This window comes from Cibotium barometz, chromosome 46 (genome assembly GCF_041138505.1).
Source record: "Cibotium barometz isolate CiBa-2024 chromosome 46, ASM4113850v1, whole genome shotgun sequence".
Lineage (NCBI taxonomy): Eukaryota > Viridiplantae > Streptophyta > Polypodiopsida > Cyatheales > Cibotiaceae > Cibotium > Cibotium barometz.
The window spans coordinates 37,114,933-37,142,776 of NC_141091.1; the positions used below are offsets into that span (position 1 = coordinate 37,114,933).

The 27,844-nt window shown below is 47.6% G+C and overlaps 1 protein-coding gene across 17 annotated transcripts in view; it reads right to left on the reverse strand.

Moving 5' to 3' along the window:
- LOC147612186 (uncharacterized) overlaps positions 1–27,844 on the reverse strand; it is a 170,778-nt gene that overhangs the window by 108,389 nt on the left and 34,545 nt on the right. For 12 of the 17 annotated variants that reach the window (XR_015263673.1, XR_015263672.1, XR_015263671.1 and 9 more), the window contains exons 2-3: positions 402–540; positions 123–194 (exon numbers count right to left, since the gene is read on the reverse strand). Coding sequence is in view for 3 of the 17 variants with exons in the window: in XM_086784068.1 (XP_086640194.1) it covers positions 123–194; positions 402–540 (211 nt within the window). In the remaining 14 variants the exon portion in view is untranslated. Of the gene's footprint in view, positions 1–122; positions 198–401; positions 541–27,844 lie in introns of all 17 variants that reach the window. The other 5 variants (XR_015263674.1, XR_015263670.1, XR_015263669.1 and 2 more) reach the window with 1 other exon arrangement.

Below are 27,844 nucleotides of genomic sequence, written 5' to 3' on the forward strand. Positions count from 1 at the left end.
CATAAGTGATGCTACTGACACCTCTATCCTTCTATCGCAAAACTTTTTCCAATTTTACATATATGAGTAGTCTTTTCTTGAGCAATTTGAAAAAATTATGACTTGACTATCGAAGCACTTACAAGGTCTTAAGATCCTTCAAGTTTTGCAATGAAGCTGGTATTTCACCTCCAAGCTGTAGATTAGAAAGGGACCTGCTACATGAAGACATACTCTTTGATAATGAACTCCAAGAAACTTTAAAAACAATTTTATATATTTGATAAATGGGGAAAGAAAATGAGAAACAATAAAGAATTAGACCACATAAATTTGAGGGTATCTTAAGCAAAAAGAAAAGTAAGTCTCTTTTCAAATAGCACAATCAACATAAAGATGCAAGGAAAGACTAAGATTTATACAATTGAATGATGGTCTTGTTGGAACTAGCATCTGAGCATGATATGTAGTTCCAACTTTCGCTGCAAGGATCGCCCTTCCAGCCAGCAAGCATTCCATGTGGGTCAGAGATGGCGTCTTTGAAGGCATTGATGGCCATTGCTGCGAAATCATGTTCATATGTTATAAGGCACCACATTAAAGAGAAATTTTGATGTGGCACCAACCGATGAAGTTAAACTAGAACTTTGAAGGGCACTCTCTTCACACTTAAGCCCCTAGAGTCTGCCCAAAACACATACACACATTGAAAAGGAAAAAATGGCATGTGAGACAAAACAGAGTTACATATATGTCTGTATCCCATTGTCATAGCCTAGGCTAGTTATGCCGGCTCTCAAAAGAATGAATAATGATAGTTATGAGAGAGAGACACAAAAGAGACAATATTATCACCTTTTGAGGCCGAACACCGCCGACAAGACCCAATCATGCAAGTACATGCCTATGAGAGAGAGAGAGAGAGAGAGAGTATATAGTTGCTCAAAACTTGTGCCAAACAAGGTGAGGCATATGGTACAACCATATCATTTCTAACATATGGTACCTTAGAAACCTTGCATTTTTTTCACTCACATGTGCGCGCGCGCGCGCGTGTGTGTGTGTGTGTGTACATATATATGTAAACACACACACACACACACATGTATGTATACATATATATGTATATGTATGTATACATATTTGTGTATGTATATGTATATGTGTGCATATGTGTATATGGTGTGTGTGTTTGGGGGGTTGTGAGAGAGAGTGTGCGAGCGATCGACCTATCCAAACAGATGATCCTGTCGAGCGACCTATAGAGAGACTGCACGAGGAGACACTGTTCGGCTGTGCGCAACCACATGCGCGCGTGCGTGTGTTGTGTGTGTGTGTGTGTATACGCGTGTGACGTTTGGTCATTTCTCATGCTGTTGAGAGGGCTGTCGCCATTTTTTCTGTGCTAAGTGTCCGTCTTTACCTACTTGCTATCGCCTTTACGTGCATCTGCAGTTGCTCCCTTCTAACTTGTAGGTCGTTGCTAGTTCTTGTTCATAGCCGACCCTCTGCTATCTGATCCGCCTCAAGGCTTGTGTGTGCGTGTGTGTGTGTGTGTGTGTGTCAAAGTGTGTGTACAGAGATGGGTTCTTCTAAGCAGATGCTGCACAAAGATACAGAACAAGTGGAGCAAGGCAAAACCATCCGTGAAAGTGGTGGTGCAGAGAGAAACCATAATGCCGTAAGTGAGGAAATTTTCACAGCAAGCAGCAATATTGTTTTTCCTAGGACATATGCCCTGGGATATTCGATAGTGGGTCAACAATCTCTTGGCTGAAGAATGTGTGGATGGAGTTTACTACGTCCCGCGAGAGGATTCTCAGAATCGTATTTAACTCCATGCAAGCAAAGTAAAAGTTGTTTGAGATCTCACCTAAGTATACATCAGGCAAATGGTGCATGTGCTGCCATGGGTGCCTACTGCTCACTATCGACTCCTACTAAAACATCAATGTCTGGTATGGGTTGAGGTGGTGGATTTCCCCATTGATCCACAGGATGCACTGCCCTGCAAATAGCTCAGACATTGGGGAAAGTAGCACCTAGAATCATGGGCAATAGAAATAAATTCTGTGTGCTGTGGGATACGGATGTGCCAACACCTAAAAACATTGAAATTGAGATTGCTGATGTTCCCATGGGGGAAAAGCCATATGAATTAAACTAGTCTCCTTTTGCTCGGCCGTGTTTTAAATGTCACGACTTTGGGCATTTTGCATCTGTAACACGCGGAAGCTCTGGGTAGTCTTCTTTCAGCCCTAAATACTCTTGGAAACCTTCAGATGCAAAAACGCACCATCTGATGCAAAAACGCAGGTATAGAGAGAGAGTAGAGAGAGAGAGAGAAGTGCTGGAAATTCAGTATAATCTATTGTACAAAAAGGTACATGTCTACAGCCCTAGGCTGCCTTCTAGAAAAGGTGGTAAAACACCCAAAATTCTGCCCTAGACTAGGACCCTAATGATCCACTCCCTAGTGGAATGAATGCTTACAATGAGGAGCACCCTTTGCCTTTTATACTCTTGGACTTCTTGGACTGCTGGTAAACTGGCCGACTGCTGGTCGGCCAGTCATAAATGATTTAAATGCCATTTAAATTCAGCCAACTGGTTTTCTTGCCTTGCCATCATGCGCCTACAGCCGCCTTGCTTTCTGGTACAGCCGACAGCTCCTGTACTCAGCCGACTGCACCCTGGTCCTTCTCCAAGTCCAAACTGGCCGCTTCTGTATCTTGTGCTCCACACTCTGACTTTATCTGGTTCATCCTCTTTATCTGGTTGGCTATTCTGGTTCTAGCCCTGAGAATGTCCATGGCGTCTATGATGCACATGACATCCCCCTCTGCTAAAACTTGATGACGGGAATCCAACCTGCGCTTGGATGACTGTCATCATCCCAATTCTGTCCCGAAGTCCCTCTGTCATCATCCATCCCTGGCAAACCCTTTTCTCTGAAAATCCGGGCTGTTCTTCAAACCACTCTGTCTCTGATTAAGATCTATGCATCTAGTCCACAATCCATTCCTGCCCTGACTCTGAACACTGTCTAGGTCTTCTTTCCTAGAACTGAGTCTGGCACTCTCACATCACCCTTGGAGGATCAACCTCCCTTGGGACCGTTTTCCTGAGAACCTATCTGGCTCACGGAACTGCCATCCCCATCTGGCACTGTGGAACACCACCAACAAACCTCCTGGGAGTTCTTCCCGATCTGTGTTCCTTGCCTTGGGCTTCGTATCCGTGTACTTTCCTGTACCTTGGACCTGTACACCATCATATGGGACTGAATCAGCGTTTAGCCTGGCTGAGCCTGATGCTCTGATACCAATGTAACACGCGGAAGCTCTGGGTAGTCTTCTTTCAGCCCTAAACACTCTTGGAAACCTTCAGATGCAAAAACCCACCATCTGATGCAAAAACGCAGGTATAGAGAGAGAGTAGAGAGAGAGAGAGAGAAGTGCTGGAAATTCAGTATAATCTATGGTACAAAAAGGTACATGTCTGCAGCCCTAGGCTGCCTTCTAGAAAAGGTGGTAAAACACCCAAAATTCTGCCCTAGACTAGGACCCTACTGATCCACTCCCTAGTGGAATGAATGCTTACAATGAGGAGCACCCTTTGCCTTTTATACCCCTCTTGGACTTCTTGGACTGCTGGTAAATTGGCCGACTGCTGGTCGGCCAGTCATAAATGATTTAAATGCCATTTAAATTCAGCCGACTGGTTTTCTTGCCTTGCCATCATGCGCCTACAACCGCCTTGCTTTCTGGTACAGCCGACAGCTCCTGTACTCAGCCGACAGCTCCTGTACTCAGCCGACTGCACCCTGGTCCTTCTCCAAGTCCAAACTAGCCGCTTCTATATCTTGTGCTCCACACTCTGACTTTATCTGGTTCATCCTCTTTATCTGGTTGCCTATTCTGGTTCTAGCCCTAAGAATGTCCATGGCGTCTATGATGCACATGACATCATCAGAATGGCCGACACTGAAATTGCAATCCCCTAAGAACTCGATTCCTCCCCCATTGGTGCGGAAGCAACCAAAATTGCCAAAACAAACACCAATGGTAAATGCAGTGAATGCAAATGCAAAACAAAACAAAGGGAAAGTAGTGTAGCAAGCACAAAATAAAAGTAATGTGCAAAACAAACAAATCAACCAAAGAAAAAATGCTAATGGTTGGATAACACCAAATGCTCGAAAAACAGTGGCCTTGAAAAATAAGCCATTGATTGCAAGGCATTGGGATAAAACATCTATGGTCTCCACCTCAGGCAAATGAGCCATATGTACATCCATGAATTGGTTGAATGTAGTGAAGAGAGGGATGGAATACTTGCAACAAATGCATGGAGAGCTACAGAGAGATCTAGTACTAGCAAATGATTGGACATGACACCATGTAAATATGTAACATATAATGTACAGGATTTGTCTGATCCAAATAAATGGAGGTTGCTTTGGGATTATCTTGCTTCAGCAAATCCAAACGTGGTTTTCTTGCAAGAACATAATCAACATGCTTTTGCTGGAAAAGTAGACTACTTTAGAGGTTTTAGCATATTTTATGCGGAAACTGTTGATTACTCAGGCACATGCATAATGATATGGACAGCTTTGAGGCCAGTTTTATCGCTCGTAATGATCCTCTCGGTAGATACTTTGTGCTACGATGTATGCTAAATGAGAAAATGCATGAATTTGCGAGTGTATATGCACCAACAACGTCAGCTAGAAGGGCAGAACTCTGGAGCAGACTGGTTGTCTATCCATGGTTGACAAATACATTCGTGTTAGGGGACTTCAATAACTCTCCATCACTGCAAGATAGCACATCTGGAAATTCACACATGATTGTAGCAGAAAAAGTGGCATGGCAAACATTTATTAGAGACATTGTAGCAATGAATATGTGGAATGTGAATTGTCTCGACAAAAGAGGATTCACATTTCAGCATAATGCTAGGTCAGAGTATCAAGCGAGACTTGACAGATGCTATATATTAAATGTACATAATGGGGATCCGAGCCCTCCAAAGGTATGGGTGGATTAAACATCACAATTATCGGATCATTATCCATTATGGGTGGGAACACATTTTGAAATAGCTATGAACAATGCAAGACTGCCATGTAAAGGACTGTGTATGGTCAATAGATCCTATCTATCACATGATGTGTATCGAGAAAAGGTATACAAAGAGAAGATGCCTCCTATGACCTAGAGAAACTTTGCAAAAAGGATGCAATCTATCATTATAGAATATGGCAAATGGTATATGGGGCGACAAAGAGAGCAAATAAACCGCTGCGAAGAGGATGTGTAGGCAGATGGTATATTGGGCAGAGAAGAGAGCAAATAAACAACTGCAAAGTGGATATGCAAGCATTGCATGAGGTTGCACAAAAAAGGCAATTGAATTAGGAGGAAGAAGAAAAGCTGTTAAATGCACAATATATGATAGATTGCAACAATCTAAGGAAATTGAAAAAATGACAAATACAAGTGAGACAAAAGCCGATACTAGAAAAAGGTTGCTCGTCAAAACAATTTTTCCAAAAGCTTCACGCTAAGAGACAAAAGCAAAGCATACATCGTGTGCAGAAGCTTCATGGTCATTGGACCAATGATGTAAATGATCTTGAATGCGAATGCGTGGCACATTTCCGATCAGTCTTTGCTACACCATGGCATTTCTCGCGAGAAGAGTTGAAAGAAAAAGCCAGGATGCTTATAAATGTGACACCAATTCTTAATCAACAAGAAGCTGCACAAATGGAATCCCCTTTCACGATAATGGAATTGCAAAGTACTCTTGCTAGACTAGGTAAGTGGAAGTCACCAGGATGGGATGGATTGACTGTGGAAAATCAACTTCTTAAAAGTATAAATACCCAGCATAGAATTCAGTAGAATCACCTCATTATTAACAAGTGTTGATACGTTCCAAGGGCCAGGACAGCCAAGGGGAAGTGCTCAACTTCGGTGCAAATATACCATTCGTGGTGGGGGCCCTATAGAGGGTATTCAGGACCCAATATTGTGTCCTCTTCTCCCTCTCTCTCTCTCTCTCCCTCTCTCCCTCCCTGTTTCAACTTCGTTGCAAATACGCCATTCGTGGTGGGGTCCCTATAGAGGGTATTCAGGACCCAATATTGTGTCACCCTTGATAGAGCCATACCACTTTGTCGAGCGAGACGCCCACGCTTACTAGGACCTCGTCCACAGACACTTCATCACCGGTGGATTAGAGCCATCATCATCCACCACAGGAGACAACTTGGAGACTCACTAGGCCCCTGGTCAGATGATGCCACAGGTGACAGGATACAGATGGGAGACAGCTTGCAGAGTAGGGACGGGATCGGTACACAGTAGTAGAGGATCAAGGGGGGTGGCAGTTCTTTTCAGGGAGGAGCTGCAACCGCTTCTACACATCGTTCGGAGAGATGATCAGGCCAGATATATGTGGGTGAGACTGAGGGCCGACATAGGCAGATTCCTTTATATTGCCATATGCTATTTTTGTCACGATTGTGACTTAGTTCATTATACAGTCTCCTTATGATTACAGATACTGAAGTGACATGATTACAAAGGACCCCTACACTTGGATGGTCACGACTATTCACTCTAGAGACATGCCTCTTCATCAAGAGCCACACTCCTTCGACGACTGGTCACATCCCTTCGCTCTAGGGATGCAACTCTTCATCCAATGGTTGCAACTATTCGTCCAAAGGATGTATCTCTTCGCCTAGAGTCATGACTATTGGTCATGGGATGTGTCTTTCCATTCGTGTCTCTTAGACTCCTATATAAGGAGCCTATTGTATCACAATTTCAATCAATCAATCAAACATCTGTGTTCAAGTCTACTTTCAGTTTCAGTCTTAAATACACAGATAGTGGATGAAATACTAAGTAATAATAGTAATCCTCACAGTGGTATCAGAGCAAAATTTTTTCCCGGGCCTACGGTTGTGAGCCTCTCACCCTCTCCGCTCTACTCCCCTACCCGGCGTTGTATGGAAGCAGAAGAAAGATGGAACCTACATCTACAAGTATGAGGTAACCTAAACCTTCTTTCTTAATTCACATATAGAAGACAGATGCACAGATGTGTGTGTGGCGTACCCGGTGAGTATGCAGTGATCTCCTGCTGGTAGCCCTTCGTGAGCCTCTTCATCGGGTTGTGCCCTTTCGTGTATGGGTTGTGCCCTTTCGTGTATGGGTTCGCATCCCTTCACACGCACGGTGGCACCAAGGGATGGCACCTCTTCGCATGACTCCCGGAGAGTAGGGCGCCAACTCGCCTTTAAGCGCATGACTCGCCCCGCCACCCACCAGCTTAAGTTGTGAGCCGCCTTAATCTATTCAGCGACTAGGGACTGCTGGTGGCATCTTCAGTCGGCGATTCAACACTGTTCGAAGAGGCGCACCCTCCGGTCGGCGATGTGATCCCAGCCTTCGAAGCGGCGCATTTTTCCAGTCGGCGAAGCGTCAACTTTTTTTTTTTTTTTTTTAAACGTAACGCTTCCGATTAATAAAAAGCCTTATGATTTAAGGCTTATACACTTAAGCCTTTAATCCACGTGGCTTTCACCAGCCACGTGAACAGTCGGGCGCCAGCACCCAACGGCCGCCAGCGCAAGGACACCCGCTGCCGCCGACCAGCGCAAGGACACCCACCAGATCCAACGCATTTTAAACAAATAATAATATAAAAAAATATAAAAGAGCAAATGGGGCCAGCGCAACGGATTCATCCGCCGGCCAGCCCATTCGCTTCTCTTGCACGTTGTTCCCATGGTTAGTTAGTACGAAAGGTACGATACGGTACGGTACGATAAAATACGGTACTAATTGGTACCTTAAAATTTTTTGAGGTACGGTACGATATTAGTACGTTTTTTTTAAAAAAATACTTCCTAAACTTAAAAATTGTAGACAAGAAGTTACAAAATAGTAGAACCATGAACATAATGTCATCATGCCATTAGAGTACAAAATTGCTACAAAAGGATAGGCCAAAAACTCATGGCATGGGCGACCGCCAACATGCGTACATACATGATACAGTATACTACATACTACAATACATCATCGATGGGCTAGAAGGAGATAGATGCCCAATGCCTAGAGAGCTATAACATATCAAAAGTCTACATCATCACCAACATCTGCATGATCATCAACATGATCACTACTAGAGTGTCCATCAAGAGAGTTCTCTGAAGAGGACTCTTCGAAGGTGGACGAGACACTCTGGGGATCATTCTCGCTAAGTAGGTTGCCATCATCATCAAACAAGGGCTCTCTAGGCAGTGGGGTATCATCATGAGGGGGCAATGGAAGCTCACTATAGAGCTCCATGAAGATTGCCTCCTCCTCATCAGGCAATATGATCGCTTGCCTAATATGGCAATGGCAAGTGCACACGCTCCTGACAAACAGCTTCCTATAGGCTGCAAGGGCGATGAATGGCTCTCTAGAAGACTGAAATTGCTCCACGCAACAACAAAAACAACAACACCACCACCACACCAAAAATATATATATATATATATCGTACGGTGTCGCACGAATCCGTACGGTACCGTACCGTACAACAGGTACGTACGATTTCAGTCGTACGACGTACGGAACTAACCCTGGTTGTTCCATACACGGTGCGCTCCTCTCCCACGCTGCCACGCCAGGGACTCCTCTCCACTCTGGCACACACTCCCCTTCTCAACCAGGTGTCCAATGGAACCCAACAGCAATCAGCCCGTGCCTTACATCTCGTACATAGACGAGGTCCCGGAGGCCATATTTACTTGACGTGTCCAGCACACCATCTTGCTCATTACGAGTTTATTTTGGGACGGTACCCACATCTTGCATATTTCCTGGACGAGTGCCGTGTGGATGCAGTGAACCGGATCATCTCGCTCCAGCCCTTGGTTCGAGTATACAGCGAGCTCATTGTGCCCGATTACACTCCCTTAACCCCTGCAGAGACACCTCCTCTCGACGAGGTGGAAGACTTCGAGCCTTCGGAGTTAGGCTCCGATTTCTTAGCAGAATTGGGAGACGATTCACTGTCACTCTCTCCTCCAGCAGTACCACATATTTCACCGGCTTCTCCGCGCTACTCCCTCTAGCAGATCCAACATGGCATCTATTTCAGAGGCAGAGGGCCAGCAACAAGACGAGCAAATGCAGGCCATTACATTATTACGCGAGCAGATGGAGACACTTCAGCAGACTTTTTCGACAAGTCTCTCTACCATCAGCAGACGACTCGACCAGTTGCAGCGGCCCCATCCAGTGCGCACATCAGCCAGTGATCCACAACCATCTTCTTCAGAGACTTCGGTAGCACAAAATGAAGATGAACCAGATCCAACTGCCGAGGTAAACAATGCAGAACTCCAACTTCTTTATAAAATATTAACTGCTGCACAAAATAAGAAACTCGATGTCAAACTGCCTGCCCCTTATAATGGTCGCCGCGACAAGCACGTGCTTGACCAATGGATATTCAAAATGGAGGTATATTTGACCAATACCGATTTGGTCGAAAGCAAGAAGGTTGCTTTAGCCAGTTCCCTACTCAAGGATACAGCACTTCTATGGTGGCAACGACGTGTTGCAGATAGTAAACACACTCCTACTTGGGATAAATTCCGGCGCGCCCTCCGCAAGGCCTTTGAACCTGCCAGTGCGGACTACCATGCCCGGTCTGCTCTCCGCTGCCTGAGGCAAACAGGATCCTCAGCCGCATATCTCAAGATATCTTAAGGATATGGTGATGAGATATTTCAGCTCGTGGAGGGTCCACAAGATCCACTATGTCAGTGTCCTCCACCTCTTGGGTCGGGAAGAAATTGGTGATGGTTGGTTGGCGAGGGAGGGGGCGGGGTGGCTGGGGCCGAAGCTCTCTCAAGAAGGTGTCCCTGTGTCTGCGGAGCTCAAGTAGGAAGAGGCCTAGGCAACGCTGGTTCTGGAAGTAAATGATCCTGGAGAGTGGACCAAATCCCTCATGAAATAGATAGTGAAACCCCCCGCGGATCTCATAGTATACTGGGTAGCGGCAGACGTAATGCTCCTCTGTCTCAACCTCCGTGTGGCATAATCGGCATATCCTCTCCTCTCTGGGTCTGCGTATGAGCTTCCCGGCTCTGAAGATGTGCTCAGCTCTACCTGTCTCCACTCTGAGACAGTGGGATGAAACCCGTATTTGGCCAATCGCAATCCCCATGGCATGGGACATGTGAACACTCAAGTAGCCTGGCTGTTGGATGAATCCATCCTCAGTGAGTGTGAAGAAGTGCATCTTCGTGGGGAGCTCCGGAGGTGTGATCCATGAAACTCGCGGCGGTGCCCGGGGGACTAGGGCCTTTGACACACTTGCTGATACCATCAATGCTTATCAGAACACTTAAACATGGCCACAACCTTAACACATATCCATCATCACTTTGCATAAAACATAAAAGCTGGACAAAACATCCACAAATGCTGAAAATGGATCTTGCACATGTGACACCACATAGAGGCCGGAATGGGCCAACCCCCCCCCCCCCCCCTTGGAGTATTTTATTACCCAAGGAGAATAATATCATGTACAAGCTTTGAGGGCCTTACTCTCCCCACGGGAGATGCCGGATTATCCATATACAAATGCCATAACATAGCCCAACACGAGGCTACCAAGCCAGAAAATAGGCTGTAGAAATGCCGAGCCAACAATATAATCCATATACCTCCGTGTGGGTACTGATTCTTCCCCAAAAACCACGGGTCTTCATGCAATAGAGCTGGTACAGCAAGTAGAACTCTCCATTCAGCCAGTACAGCAGGTACAATGGCTGGTATAGCCGGTACAGTGGCTGGTACACTAGGTACAGTGGCTGGTATAGCCGGTACGGTGGTTGGTACAATACGTACAGCAAGTACAAATGCTAGTACAGCATGTACAGTGACTAGTACAGCAAGTACAGTGGTTCGTACAGCAAGTACAGAAGCTGGTACAGTTGGTACAATGGGTGGTACAACAAGTACAATGGGTGGTACAGCAAGTACAACAAGTACAAGGACTGGTACAGCCAGTACAATGGCTGGAAACATAGTGACATGGGACGGGGGGAACGGACCCTAGGGACGGGGAGCGCATGGGACGGGGGGCGGGACGTCCGCGGGACGGCAAAACGGGGACGGAAACCTGACGGTGAAGTGGGGACGCCGGGAACGCGTTCCGGGAACGTCCCGGGAACGCCGTTCCCTGTCCGTACGCGGACGGTCAAACAGACCGTTGGCGGTATTTTTGACCGTTGGTGGGGCGCCAACGGCTATCTGTCTTGACCGTTTGGCCCTTGCACCACTCCTCCAAAGCTTCTCTCTCGAGTCTCTCTCTCCCACATGGCTCCCCTCTTCTTCTATATAAGAGACCTCTACCTCCATGCTCTCCTCAAGCCCTCTCCTCTCCAAGCTCTCCCTCTCCAAGACCCAAGGCTCAAGCTCTCCCTCTGCAAGCTCTCCTTCTCCAAGCTCACCCTCTCCAACCTCTCCACGCTCACCCCCTCCAAGCTCTCCTTCTCCAACATCCAAGCTCACCCTCTTCAAGCTCTCCTTCTCCAACATCCAAGCTCTCCTTCTCCAACATCTCCATCCCGATTCTCCGTCTTGACTCTTTCTCAAGCTCTACCATCCATCTCGATTCTCAAGCTCTACTCTATCACTATGGCATCCTCTTCTCAAACCCCTTCCTCTCCTCAACCCGGGTCCGTCGCCGCCTCCACCACTCCAACACCCGCTCCATCACGAAGAAGGAGGCCCGCCGTACATCGATGGAGTTGGTGGGATGAGGTAGAGTGCTCGCAATACGGTCAAGGGGGTGGTTCAAGACCATGGGTATGTAAGCTTTGCGGCTACAAGCGAACCGGCGGTGCCCACAAAGTGCGTGCTCACTTCTTGCATGAGCCCGGCAACGAAGTGCAATTTTGCAAGGAGGTTTCGGCCGAGAAGAAGAAGGAGCTCCTTGAAAAGCTTGTGGTTTATGAGGCGGCCGAGTTGGCAAAACGCAATCCTCGAGTGGCCGTCGAGCCCACATCCTTTGTGAGGACATCAACGCCGCATGTACCTCGTTCATCAAGAGAGGGGGACGCCAAAGTACTCTTGATGAGAATTGGACATGGCGGTGGCACGATTCTTCTTTCATGACCACATAGCATCTCGGGTGGCACGGTAAGTCCTTGGCACTATGCATATGTATTATTATTTAATATTTATACTATTATGTATTATGCGTTTATACTTTAGGCCGTAGGGTTGCTCATGTACTATTCAAATATCATGCTCTAAAGACTAAAAGACTAAATGATGGTAAAAATCTGAATTTTGTTTGTGTTTTGCATATGGTGTTTTTGATAGATCTCCATACTTTCAGGCCATGTGCAAATTGATAGCAGAGTATGGACCCTCTTATGTTCCCCCCTCTTCGGAGACCATCCGCACCTCTCTCCTTGAGAAGGAGAAGGCAAGCGTGGAGGTGGCGGCCAACCACATGAAAGAGCAATGGGCTGAAAATGGTGTTACCCTCGTCGTTGATGGGTGGAGTGACACTAGAAAGCGCTCCATCCATGGAGTTGTTGCCTACTCACGAGGGGAGACATACTTTGTCGACTCCCATGATGCTTTCGGGACAGGGAAGAGTGCCGAGATACTTGCTGTGGAGTGGGCAACAACACTAGAGACGGTGGGGGCGGAGAATGTCATTGCCATATGTGCGGATGGAGAACCGGCAAATAGGGCGGCGGGCACAATTCTCCAAGCAACTTATCCTCGCATCATCGTGTGCTTTTGCATGGCCCATTGCCTCAACAACCTTATCAAAGACATAGGGGCCTTGGATTGGGTTGCACCTGTCATTGAGGGTGCCAACAAAATAGTGAAATTTGTCCTCAACCATCAAAGGGTGCAGCACGAGTTTTCCAAGAAGTCAAGCCTCTCTCTTCTTAAGTATTCCGAGACGAGGTTTGCATTCAACTTTCTCATGCTAGGCCGCTTGTGTACATGTAGCGGGGCATTGAGGGGACTCTTCCTCAGTGATGAGTTTGCACGCACTTCAGAGGCTTCCACGACGGTCAGCAAATTTCGCAGGGAAAGGGCGGACGATGCGGCATGGTGGGAGGAGGCCAAGGCGCTTGTGGAGATGGTGCAACCGATTATTGATCTCCTTAGGGTAGTGGATTCCACTCAACCATGCATTGGCAAAGTGTACGAGGCAATGGATCGCATGATAGAGAAGCTAAAAGCAATGTTCAAAGAAAAGCCTCACTATAAACAGGTCAAATCCCTATGTTTGAAAAGGTGGCAAGCCTACCACTCTCCCCTCCATGCTGCTGCCTACATTGTTGACTCCAATTTATAGATTTGGGCCTCCCATGAGCTAAAATGGCAAGAGAAGGCTACAATGACAAGTGGAGAGCGACGCAATAGCTGAAGTGACAAGTGTGAGGCCACTTGTCTCACTTTGATCCATTTTCTAACAAGTGTTAGCCCACTTGTCTCACTTTGGTCCACTTTCTTGCCACATGTCCCAATCTAAAAGCTGGGTCCTTCCATAATCTTTACCTCTAAAAATATCCCAACTAGTAGACATTCTGTCATAGGCACTTTGCCAACTTTTGGTATCTGCTCAATTCCAGATGTAATGACGCGAACAGAATTTCCATCAGAGTCGGGCCAAAAATAGCAACTCTCTTAAATTTTAGGAGTGTGGTCCTTTGTATTCTAGGATAATCCCCCATTCCCAAAGCTTGTACTTTCCAAATATTTAGACATCCTAGAGTCCACCAGACTCCTTTCATACTGGGAAATCTCCAGGCTGGTGACATCCTCCCCAACTTCTTAAAAGTTGTCCGCAACTTTAAGCTTCAAGCCATATATTCAAGATATAATCATGTCCCGACAGTCTCAAAAATCCAATATATCTGAAGAATCCATGTCCCAAAGAAATGGGTGAGACTAAATAAGTCTCCATAATAGCAATATCATGTCCCAAAATAAATGGGCGAGACAAATCAGTCCCATAAGTCGAGATATCATAATCCATGTCCCAAGTAAATGGGCGAGACAAAATAAGGCATCGGTCCACATGACCCTTGGCATAGATATAAGTTCCGTGCCAACCAGGCATCAAGTCCACTTTACCACTTGCACTCCGTGTTAGTACTCTGACCACACACCTTGGATGAGAGGTGGGCTCAAGTAACAAGATAAAACAATCACTCGCAGGCATAGATAACCTGGTGTTCCATAAGCATTTCTGCTACACATAGTTTATAGGCATTTCGGCCACCAACTCACACTACCCTCTCAAGTGCCCATGTTTCCTTCCATCTGCTCTCTATTGTTCCACCCACACATGGTTGAAACAATCTTCAAGAGAGCACGTAGGACAAGAGAACACTACACACGGCATGTTGTGCTCGACACTACCCTCTGAAGTGCCCATGTTCCCTTCCATCTGCTCTCTATTGTTCCACCCACACATTGTAGAAACAATCTTCAAGAGAGCATGTAGGACAAGAGAACACTACACAGGGTATGTGAACCATGAGTTTCATAAGTCCAATGCATCCCAAATAAAAGGAGCCATAAAGAATAATCCATCCCAATAAAAGGGAGTCATAAACATAATCCATAAACCTGAGGATGGATCCAAATCCCTAGAAAAGAAGACCAGGAATCCATAGACCTGTATACCATAACTCTTATATACCAGGAATCCATAGACCTGTATACCATAATCCTTGTATACCATAACACTTACCACATACTCCGTGCTAACCACACACCTTGGAGTAGAGGTGGACTTTATTCATAAAAGTATCATATCCATGAGATATCCAAAGATTTCTTCTCTATAAACTCGGACAGATTCGTCCATAGAAATTGCTTGTGAAGCCCAATATCTATATAAATCTTGTCCAAGAAAGAAATCTCCATAGATATAATCCATCCCAATAAAGAGAGCCATAAACAATGTTTCCCTGAAACCATCTCAAGGCAAACAACACCACCTTTCTCCTTGCATGGCTACACAAGGATTAGTGAACATCAAGAACACTTCATAGCAAATGCACTAACTTTGCAAACTCAAAGTATACTTAGCTTTTCTTTGCCAGGTTGGTCATGAAGCCAAAAGCTCTAGACACACCTCGCCCGAGAGGAGTTACCTCGGACCGAGCCTCTACACTCCAACGTGCCCGACGCCCTCAGCCCTTCCATCTGGCACGATCACCTCATCAGCTCCAGATCCAGGACATGCTCCACCGCCACCATCGAGCTACCTTTCCACGTGACATAGCTGAGGGAGACCTCTCGGCCATACTCATTAGCCCCATGCTTGATATTTTGGAGAGTGGTATACCATCTACTCGCAGCTGATGTTGCTCTCATGTTTCTATGTTCTTAGTATTCCATGATGAGTTTCCATGGACAGTTTTGTATCACCCCAGTGAGATAGCTATGTTTATGTTTTCTATCTGTTTTATTTTCCATTCCATGATGAGATATGCCACGGACGTTATTGTATCACTTTGGTCTCATAGGCCCTTTGGGTCTTTAGTAGACGCTTAATATCTCTCTCTCTCTCTCTCTCTCTCTCTCTCTCTCTCTCATCAGCTCTAGATCCAGGACATGCTCCACCGCCATCGAGCTACCTTTCCAAGTGACATAGCTGAGGGAGACCTCTCAGCCATACTCATTAGCCCCATGCTTGATATTTTGGAGAGTGGTATACCATCTACTCAGAGCTGATGTTGCTCTCATGTTTCTATGTTCTTAGTATTCCATGATGAGTTTCCATGGACCGTTTTGTATCACCCCAATATGAAAGCTATGTTTATGTTTTCTTTCTGTTTTATTTTCCATTCCATGATGAGATATGCCATGGACATTATTGTATCACTTTGGTCTCATAGGCCCATTGGGTCTTTAGTAAACGCTTAATCTCTCTCTCTCTCTCTCTCTCGCTCTCTCTCTCTCTCTCTCTCTCTCTTTATGTTCTTAGTATTCCATGACGAGTTTCCATGGACAGTTTTGTATCACCCCAGTGAGATAGCTATATTTATGTTTTCATTCTGTTTTATTTTCCATTCCATGATGAGATATGCCATGGACATTATTGTACCACTTTGGTCTCATAGGCCCATTGAGTCTTTAGTAGACGCTCAATATATCTTTCTTTCTCTCTTTCCATGGAGACCACACAGGCAGTGACATCTTTCACCATCCCCCCCTGTCCTATTGGTGCAGATCACACGTACCTCTTACTGTCACTGTGGCGAGCTCCACACCAGCACCCACATAGCCCACACAGGGATCGCATACAACTTTCTACTCCACCCATGACTTGGCAGACATATATGAGCATCATGTATATGACGGGCTATTCCAGATGGATCCCCTGTCACCTCTAGACACACTCACCACCCAGCTGTCATCTCTACTACATACAGCCGCCATCTGCAGCTTCCCTCATACACACATTGCACACACACATAGATCTGGGAGCATGCCCCAAAATCGGTGGTATGATGATGAGTGCAGAGAGCTATATAGACACCTCCGTGCCCAGAGAGCACTGAGGACCATTACACACAGACAGGCAAGCCGACAGATGTGGATCCTCACACGCCGTAAGAGGCGTGCATATGAGGAGGCACAATACTGGGATATATACCACCTACTCATGAGCAGAGATGCAACCACTGCATGGCGCAGGATGGGAGAGCCTTGCCCTCGTACCCCGATTGAGGATCCACACACATGGCACACATATGCAAAGAGCCTCTACCATATCCCTCAGCAACCGCCCATACCACAACCACAGGAATCCCGCCCTACCACCTCTACTTTCTTTACCGCCTCGATGGTAGAGAGAGCTATCCGTACAGCATGGGAGATCGGCTGACCACACAGGTATACAGAGTGAGCATCTTATTTATGCAGCTAACACACTGGGACCCTTGGTTGCTCACCTCTTTAATAGGGCACTAGTGGAGGGCCTACCACAGCTGAGTGGACTATGCACTCCATCGTGCCTCTCCACAAAGCGGGAGACATGCTAGACCCCAGCAACTACAGGACTATCATGATTGGTCATACATTGGCCAAACTTTATGGTGCAGTGCTCGAGGCAGAGTTGAGCTCATATGCAAAGGAGGAGGGACTGCGAGCACCAGGGCAGGCTAGATTCCGACGAGCTTTCTCCACTATTGACCACTCTAAGATGTCTGATTGACTAGGCTAGGGCGCGGTAGAAGAGCTTATACTGCTGCTTTGTGGATTTCCGCAAAGCATTTGACACGGTGCCACGAGAGAGACTCTTCTAGCGCCTACAGTCATTGGGGATCCCATCAGAGATGGTTTGGGGCATCTATGCTTTATATGAGCAGGTCTTCGAGCGCATACGATGCCCCGGGGGGCTATCTGATGTTATTGCTAGCACCACAGGTGTGAAGCAAGGATGCCCACTCTCTCCTACAGTATTTAGGCTATACATCGATGAGGTGGCTGACTTCATTGGGCACGGTGGTGGGGACGGGGTAGACATCTCAGGTACCACAGTCCACATTATGCTATATGCAGATGATATTATTCTGGTCTCTGAGTCACGGATGGGACTACAGCACCATCTCCATGCACTCCATGACTTCTGCACACAGAGGGGGCTTACAGTGAACCTTGGGAAAACCAAGGCCATGATTTTCCACACCTCAGGGCCGGTTCGACGACAGGCCATCTTCACACTAGAGCAGGAGGACAGGTAGAGGTGGTAGACTCATATGTGTACCTGGGGATCACATTTACGACTCTGCCAGGAAGATTTACTATGGCACAGGCAGCCACGGATAGACTCACACGAGGGTATGCAACTCTGCCCATGCTAGAGAGACAGTGTCACCAGGCACACTTCCAGGAGCCCCGCACGAAGGGGTGGTTGTTTGACACACTAGTCACCCCTTCTTTGATGTATGCTGCAGCAGTATGGGCACCTGGGCTCACCACCTCCACATGGTCTCAGATAGAGAGGCCTCAGATTCTCATGCTCTCACGGATGATCCGCAGCAAACCCTCCGTCCCACATGACATTGTCCGGACAGAGTTTGCTGCACCTCCTATGCTAGTAGAGGTCCTCTTCCAGACGATCTGCTTCATACAGAGGATCAGAGATATGCCATCGGATCAACTCTCACATAGAGCTTTTGAGGCGTCCAAGCAGCTCGCAGAGAATAAAGATAGGAGATCATGGTATTCACAGATGATACAGTGGCTCACTCAGCATGGTCTTGACATAGATCACCTGCCACCTTTCCAGTATGATATACATGCACCACACATCCAGCTCTCTCACAGTGAGAGGAACAAAGTCCTTCGACACGATTTATGGCAGCGATACACTCAAGAGACTTGGATTACACCTACTCAGCCTCTACCGCCGAAGATGCTATACTACAGAGATCAGTTTATGTGTATCTCAACGGATGGATTCATACAGAGACCTGGATACATGGATGTGTACATGCCTCACAGTGCCCGAGTGGTGATTGGCCTGTTCAAAGTGTCATCACACCAGCTTGAGATTGAGGCAGGTAGGGCAGCACAGATCCCCAGAGCAGAGAGGATATGCAGACTATGCCAAGAGGAGGTTGAGAGTGAGGAACATTATGTATGTAGATGCAGAGCATATAGTGTCATTAGAGAGAGGTACACCACCATCTTCAGTGGACATCCCTCACTCCGCCAGATCATGGAGTCCGCAGACCAGCGCAGACTTGGCCAGTTCTTGCTAGAGACACAGCGCCACAGAGAGACACTGCTACGGACTCATACCACAGGGAGAGGTGGGCAACAACTCCAACTCACTGATTTCTTCCAGAGATCTATCCTTGTGCCTACCTTGACACACGAGGGGGTTACACTTCAGCGTGCTGCAGACCTCCGAGCCAGACGGAGACCGAGAGCACCAGGCTACCAGACTCCCAGACTACATCAGAGGGAGATCACAAAGATACGGGCTCGACATCAGCACCATATCCATGAGCGGCTAGCTCACTTACACTCACACCCGGAGATCATGCTCCAAGGTATTTTTGCCTCGCCATCGCCTATGTATCACATATTACACCCCCATTATGGTACTGGTTGGAGCTAGACAGATCTGCATTGCATTCTTGTATACCCTGCGCATATAGGTTGCATACTGAGCCTCTAGCAGTAGTGCTCCATCCATCACCCCCCCCCCCCCACACTAGCTCAGTACTTTCCTAGTTTATTTCATGTTCATTTTGTCCTTTTTGTTTTCTGGACATCCAGAAGACATTGACAGTTGTACATTGATTTGTCTCATAGGTCGAGTTCGGCCTCTCGTAGACGTTAATACAGCTTTCTTTCTTTCTTTCTTTCTCCGCCACCCCCCGTTCCTCCTGTAATGGTTGAACCCTCAACCAGAAGCCATACAAATGGTTGAACCCTCAACCAGAAGCCACTCCCACCCTTACCCCATCAGGCCAGCTCCCTCTCTTGTGTCTTGAATGTGGTTACCCCATACAAATGGTTGAACCCTTAACCAAAACTTAAAAGCCACTCCCACCCTTACCCCATCGGCCGTCTTCTCCCGTGTCCTTGACCACAGCCTAGGTGATTGTGACAACGGTGTTCCCTCTTGAAGATAGAGTGAACAAGATCGAAGAACAGGCTCAAAAGGCCCTTTCAAACCAAAAGAAGCTAATAGACAGGACATTGAACCAGCATCAAAAGGAGATTCATGCTGTCAGGACTGAAGTCCAGGGCAAAGACAACCACATAGAGGAAATGTACAAACAGCTGCAAGATGAGATACGACAAGAGATGGAAGCCTGGAAGGACGCATGCCTAGCTGCATGCATGGAGAAATGTATGGAATTATGCAAGGAAGAGATGCACAAGTATGGCAAAGAGGAAGGAGAGAGAGCCACACAAGAAGCTCTTGTTCTAGAGATTGCCCAGTTGCGAGATGCCAATGCCAAACTTGAGACGGAACTAGAGAAGGCTAAGAAGGCAATCACAACAGAGATTCAAGAGGCCAAATCAAGATTCCGAGAGGAGCATGCAAGCCTCTGAAAAGACATGGAAGCAACCAAAGTGGAGGTTGGACAAACCTCCAAATGGGTTGAGTTTGTGGAAAAGCAAAAAACGGTCCACACCCCAAATGCCACATCCATCATGACGGCCACGCTTGAGGAATAGAAGCATCGCCAATCTAGGGCGCTACGTGTGCGAGTATCAGGCTTGCAAGCAAGCAACTCACCAAAAGAGGACGGTGAGACTTTATGCAATCAAATGGGCCTCACTAACACCCCTTTTGTAGATGCTTGGCGAGCCGGGAAGGACTTGACGAGAGAGAGGCCTCTCCTCCTCAAGTTCAAAGATACAGAGTCCCATTTGGCATTCTTGAAGAAGGAGGCCACCCTCCGAACCACCAAAATATACCTCAGAGATGACCTCATGGGGCCCCCTACAAGTGGAACATATGAAAGCCAGGATGGTTCAGGTTATGGAAGCCCGCAAGGTAGGAAAATGGACCGTTTATCGTGATGCCCGAGTCATCATCACGGATAAACGCCCCACATGATGGTGCAGGGCCTATGAGACCACAGATGCATTGAGGATGGGAGTATGGAATTGCAATGGAACTCTATGGTCAGACACAAGAGGCTTCACAGAGACTTACACAAATAGGGATATTATCTTCTACACAAAAACGCATCAAAGTCCTGAGAGAGGGCTACCCAAAGTGGAGGGTTACACATGGGAGTCACCTTTCAGAGGACAAACACGCACCGGGTGGTGGGCATGCTTGTTTTGCCCTCATTAGAGAGGCATGCTCACAATGGTTAGACATGATGAGGCGGCTCGCTTTATGCGGATGCGATTAGCCAAGCCTAGCTTGAGAGTGATGCATATTGCAATATGCTACTTCCCACCAGAGAAATCAGAATATGCATGCAGGTTGATAGAGAAAGGGGAGACTCCATATGCAGAGTTCTCCCAACAAGGAGAGGTCCTCCTATCAGGAGACTTTAATGCATGGACAAAAGGGGAACAAGTGCAGACATATGACTTCCAAGAAGATGCCATTATGTTGTCAGAAATTGACTTGGCTGAGATGGCCCTCCAGAGGGCCAACCAAGATATGGGGAATGCGACACCATATGGTAGACACTTCTTGGAGATGGGGACTATGTATGAGCTGGTTATATATAATGGGCTGTCCAGATGGCCGCAGTTGAACAGCCTTAATCTTTTCCGCATGGGGGAGGCACTAGTACGGTGGATTACCTCATGGGGTCTCCCACTCTTATACCACACATCCCAGACTTCACCATCCCTCCTCCCCCCATACTAGCTGACCACGCATTACCTTCCTTCACGATCTCATGCCCCATCTTACTGCCCACACCCACACCCCTTGCCACCACCTTCACCCGGATTCATTCCCATCATGATCTTGACCACATCTATGAGGACTACCTCTTCCACCACATTTCAGCTCTCGACTTATCCCTCCCTATCTCCACCATTACATCCCAGCTTTCCTCCATCATACATGACCCCGCCCACGCTAGCTTCCCCTACACCACATGCTCCACAGCAAGTTTGCTAGTGGGATCCCAACCCCAAAATGGATGGTATGATGAAGAGTGCAAAACCACCAAGCTTCGCCTCTTACGTGAGAGGGAACATGGGCTGATTTCAACACATAAGATGCAACACATCTTCCGTACATTCACTCGCCGAAAGAAACGGGCATTTCTCGCTAGACGAGAACAAGAGTTATACCGTCTCTTTTTGAGCGAGGACAACTCAGAAGCTTGGCGCATTCTTGAAGAAAAAAGAGCACCTACACCTATCACAGATCCTAGCCTTTAGGAAGCCTATGCACGACAGTTGTATGATGTGCCAAACCAGCCTATACCACAAATGTCACACATCCCTCGGCCTACATCATCTTATCTCTATGATTCCCCCAATCCTATGATGCATACTGTGCATGTCCTCTCCTCATGTGGGATATCCTTAGCTTTGCCAGTCTCTACTCTGAGGCGGTTGGAGGATACCCTGAGCTGGCCGATCGTGATACGCATAGCATATGATATGTGTATCTGTATGTATCCCGGTATCTCAAAGAAACCATCCTCGGAGAGTCAAGAAGTGATCTTTGTAGAACTCACACTTCTTACCAATCTCTCACGGAGACACCCATGTCTGGTGTATGTGTAGCTCGAGTAGATCTAACCAGATGATCCAGTTGATCTCCTGTCGTGAGAGATCAAGGTAGGGGGAATCCAAGCTATACTGAAACAAGGGGAGATAGTCCATCTGCATGCCATGTGCATGAGACCAATCGACTACCTCAGAGTACCATGCATGTGTCACTAATGGTGGTGGTCATGTCGCTGAGGAGGAGGGCAGTCCAGCTCGTCTCAATCGCTCCCTGAGGATAAGGCCCATTATATGTTCAGTTGCCCGGCTTACTATGAGATACGGGGACCTCTTCCGAGAGGGATTCGGACCACTCACACGGATGATACAGTTTGAGGATCAGAGGTGCTTGGGCATGTACTTGCTGAAGCCCTCTTCTAGGTGCTAAGGACAGGGAACTACATCTTGGAAAGATCTTCTTCCTCTCCTTTCAGTTTCCCACCCTCCCTCCCGCATAGCCTGAGAGGACTTGCTGATTTTTTTCAGCCCCTTTCTTCAGAGAAGCTTTCTTGTCAAAGGACATGGCTTCACGAGGTTTCTCTAGTGCTGCTCCTTCTCCTGTTGATTCTCCAGCACCATCACAGCCTGGATCCCCTGCTCTCGCCGCTCCACAGGTGGTTCCTATTCCCAATCTTTCCTCTCTGAGTTTCTCTCATCCAGTGTCACGTGCATCCCGCACTTGGATGCCATGTAGACATTTCTGTACAGAGAAGGTGTAGGACCTGGGATGGTGAACTGGTCCCATGTGAGCCCAGTCCAGGACGAGTCGGCCAGGGATCCATCTCAGTCCTCCGAGGTCAACAGGTGTGCATTGTCCTGCACATGAGTCCAAGGTCAGGTGTGCACTGTCCTGCACATGAAACAGTGCCAGTCCGCGCTGTGAGTATCCCTTTGGAATGATGTCAGTTGTTCTATATGTTTGGTCTACCACCAGATGTCAGACAGCTGTGTAGATGTAGGTATGCATCAGATTTGGACACGGGGAAGGCTATGGGCCACCCCAAGGGGGCCAGGCAGCCCCAGGACTTACCCACCCGCCCAAGGAGGGGCTGGGCAGGCTGTCGGCCAGCCCAAGAGGGCTTGGCCAAGCAGCCGACTTGCTTTTGGGCCAGCCCAGCCAGTTGGCTAGCCCATAGGGCAGCCTGGACTGCAGGCGGCCAGTGCCCAGGTGCTGCCCAGCAGCCTGCGCTGGCCTGGACAGCAGCCCACAGAGGCAGCCAGGACAGTCCAGCAGTCCAGTGTGAACACGTGGGAATTTTCAGCATTAAATGCTATTAAACAGGTCGTGGAGGGAAATTTAACCAGCCGACCAGCATACTGAAGGGGTATAAATACCCAAGGTATAATTCAGTTCACTTATCTCATTATTCACCAACAGCTCAAGCAAATCAAGGGCTGGATAAGCCAAGGGAATGGCCAAGCAAAGGGGTGGAAAACTGAATGTCAAGGGCAGGGATTTTCCAGCCAAGAAAAGGTCCAAGATTGCTATATTTTCTTTCAGATTTCTCATCATTCTAATAAAGCAAATACACCATCCGTGGTGGGGGCCCTACAGAGGGTAATTGGGACCCAATACTGTGTCCTCTCCACCTCTCCCTCTCTCTCTCTTTTTTCTGCACTTCTCCTTTCAGTTTGTGCGTTAATTTTCCATCGCGAAAAGAGTGCTGAATTCTGAGTATTTAAGTTACCGATTCTTCTCCGACGCTTCCGCATATTACAGTGGTATCAAAGCCTACTTCAAGTACAAAGATTCAGCAAAGAAACCAGAATTTTTCTCGCTCGTGTGGTTGGTTTTTAGACGCCGGTGGACTACCCCTTTCGGAGTGACTCCTGTCCCTCGAAGGACGGTTGGTTTTTAGCCTCCGGAAGCCTCCGGAAGTCTCAGATAGTGGATGGTCAGATTGCGTTCCGGAAAGGAATTGCATTTTCCTGCTATGGCGAGCTTCGACGACAAGAGAGACCAAGAACCATGGGACCAGAGTGCACCAGGCAGCCCAGCTAGGGCACCAGGCTTGAGTGTTGCAGACATGTTCCAACAGATGATGCGAGCAATCGCAGAACAGACATCCAAGTTGGATGAGCAAAAGGCGCGGATCTTGGCTCTGGAGGAGCGTACCCGCTCTCCAGCGTCGCGTTTTCCATCTCCTCCTCCCTCTCCTTCCGTATCCCCCCAGATACTAGATCCTTGACACAGGGACCCTCTCGCGGGGTCACAGCCGCAGCCAAGCTCTTTGCTTGAGTTGCAGATGCGTGCATTGGAGATCCGATAACGAGAAGACGAAGCCATGCGACGCGTGGAACACGAGCGTTACCTCAGAGCCTTGGACGCCATATTGACACCGGCGACGCCCTCGAATCATTTTCCCGAGAAAATGAACTTCAGTAAGTATAATGGTAAACTCGATCCCACAACTCTTTATTCATGGTTACATCAATTTGAAGCTTACTTTGCCTCAGTTAGGAAAACAGATACTGACAGAGTGATCTTAGCCAGTTGGTATTTGGAAGGTGAGGCCATTCCTTGGTGGACTCAGTGGGCTCATGCCCACACCAAAGCAGGTATGGCAGCTTATGTGTGGGACGAGTTTGTCCGCGACCTTAAGCAGCGGTTTCTACCGCCCCACTACCTTGAGCGACTCGAATACGAGTTCAGGGGAGCGCGTCAGAACGCGCAACCAGTCCCTCAGTTTGCCAATAAAATTTCAACTTTATGTCTGCAATTAGGCTTATCTGATACAGACAAGAAAGGGCAGTTTTTGTATGGCCTAGACACGCAAATCCAATGGGAGGTGCGTATGTTTAGGCCAGCCACCTTTGAGGACGCACTCTCGCTTGCGCAGAGTGCAGAAATGAAACATAATGGTGGCAAGCCCAATACTTCCCAGCCGGATTCTCCCAGGGCTAACGCCTCGGGGGGCAAAAGCCAGAACCAGACGGGGTCTTCCCCAGGACAGAGCCTGGGAGCCTCTGGCTCCAAGAACTCGAACAATGCGTCAAAGCTTACTCCAAACCGGAAAGCGGAGGCAAGCAAGACAAGTGGCAAGTTGAGTGCTGAGGAGCTTTCTCAATACAAGGAGGGCAGATGTTTCTTTTGTCATACAAAAGGACATACTTCTCGGGATTGTCCGAAGAAGCCTCCAAAGCCCGCCGCCGCCACCTCCATAGCTTCCGTGGTGAGCTCAGCTCCCACACAGACCCCAGCGGCTACCCCTAGTTCTTCAAACCCCGGTGCTTTAGTTGGAGCAATTGTTAGCCGGGAGCTCGAAGATAAGCAGAAGGGCGCCCATGACCAGGAGTATGAGCGCAATGAATTGCTCAAGTCCTTTGGCTACATAGGTGGCTAGAGAGTCGTCGTCTTGTTTGATAGCGGCAGCACGGAGGATGTGGTCATGGAACAGGCCCCTAGGCGTTCCCGTTTCGAGCTGACTTCGGTGGACAAACAGGTTGAGGGTTTTAGCACAGGTATGACAACGAGCGTCAAGTATGAAGCTCTAGATGCTAAGTTAGTGATTCAGGACATAGAGTTTGTGCGTGACTTTATGGTTGCCCCTCTTGTAGGAGCAGACATAATTTTGGGTATTCAATGGTTTCACAAGTTTCTTCCTGATGTCAAGTGGGACAAGCACACGTTCCAGATCAATCGGAATGTGTCAAACGCCCCGGTGACCATTATGTGTGAGCCAAGAATTCCGAACTTTCCGCTCATAAGCCACTTGCAGGCTAAGCGAGCAGCCATGAAAAGTTCCAGAAGATTTTTCTTCGGGACAACCTCCCTCCCCAGCTCCCCCCGTCCAGACTGGAGGACCATAGGATTGACCTCCTCCCAGGCTTGGAACCCCCGAGCAAGTTTCCGTATCGCCTCTCCAAGGCACAATGGAATCGGAGTTGGACCGCCAACTCCAAGAATTGTTGCAAGCTGGCTTCATCAGCCCCAGCGTGTCGCCATTTGCAGCACCGATCTTATTTGTCAAGAAGAAAGATGGGTCTTCCCGTTTGTGTGTCGATTATCGTGCACTCAACAAGCTGACTATCAAGAGAAGATTCCCGATGCCTCGAATTGATTATATTCTCGAGAGGCTGAATGGAGCAAAGGTGTCCTCAAAACTAGATTTAAAGAGTAGGTACCACCAGGTGCGGATTGGGGAGGGGGACATCCCCAAAACAGCCTTCCGTACAGAACGGGCCCACTATGAATTTGTGGTCATGCCATTTGGCTTGACGAACGCCCCAGCTACATTTAACCACATGATGATGCGTGTTTTCCGGGATTTGATTGGAAAGTGTGTTCATATTTCTGGACGACATACTCATATTTTCAGCTACGGTTGAGCAGCATGACATTGATGTGGAGAAAGTCCTTAAGTTGCTGGAAAGCAACGAGCTCTACGTCAATGAAAAGAAGTCCGAATTTTATCTGTTCCAGGTGCATTACTTGGGATATATAATTAGTGCTGAAGGCATTCGACTTGATCCGGCTAAAGTGGCCGAGATTGTCAACTGGGAAGTACCTTAGACAGCCTATGACATTAGATCTTTTGTGGGTATATGCCAGGCATACTCCACTCACATCGACAAGTTTTCTGACCTCTCGGCAGATCTCACCGATCTGCTAAAGGGAGTGAAAACAAGAAGGCAAAAGATTCGAATGACTCCACGAGCGTTGGAGGCATTCCAGAACCTCAAGGTGGCTTTGTCAGAAGCGCCTTGTTTAGCACTTGCCTTGTGGGACGAACCATTTCAGGTGATCACCGATGCGAGTAACATCGCAATTGGAGGTGTATTGCAACAGAATGGTCATCCAGTAGCTTTTACATGTCTCGTAAGTTACTGCTCGCCGAGAAGAACTACTCAGTCTATGATCGTGAACTCCTAGCAGTTATACAGGCCTTGAAACATTGGAAACATTTCCTGTATGGCCGTGACTTCGAGATTCACACTGACCATCAGGCATTACGCTAGATCCAGACAATGCCAAGTGCACAGTGGAGTGATCGACAACACCGCTGGAGTCAGATATTCCAGCAGCTCGGTGGAATGATTGAGTACCTTCCAGGAAAGGCCAATCCAGTGGCCGACGCTTTGAGCAGGAAGGGACAAGTGTCTACGATTCAGACCACTAGACTTGAACTTGTTGGTACAGGACTAGAGGCAGCGTTTGGAAGACCTTTCCAGTCGTTGTTAACAAGGACTTTGTCTTCAGTACTGGAGGCGAACAGAGTGACGGAGTCTTAGCAAGAGATCTTAGAATCAGTAAAAGACAGATTGGCTAAAGCGCAAGAGGCCTACACTCGACAGGCCAATAAAGACCGAAGGGATATGAAGTTTTCGGAAGGAGATTGGGTTTATCTTCGGATAATGAAGCAAAGATTGAAGCAGGTGGGCAAGCGATGCCCAAAGTTGTCTTTCAGGAGCTTCGAACCTTTTCCCATCCGGAAAAAGATTAATGAGGTGTCTATGCAGGTAAAGCTACCTCCGAGTTGGACTATGCACGATGTATTTCATGTCAATTGGTTAAAGCCATATGCAGGTCCACCCCCTTCAGAGGTTAAAGACGAAGCGGA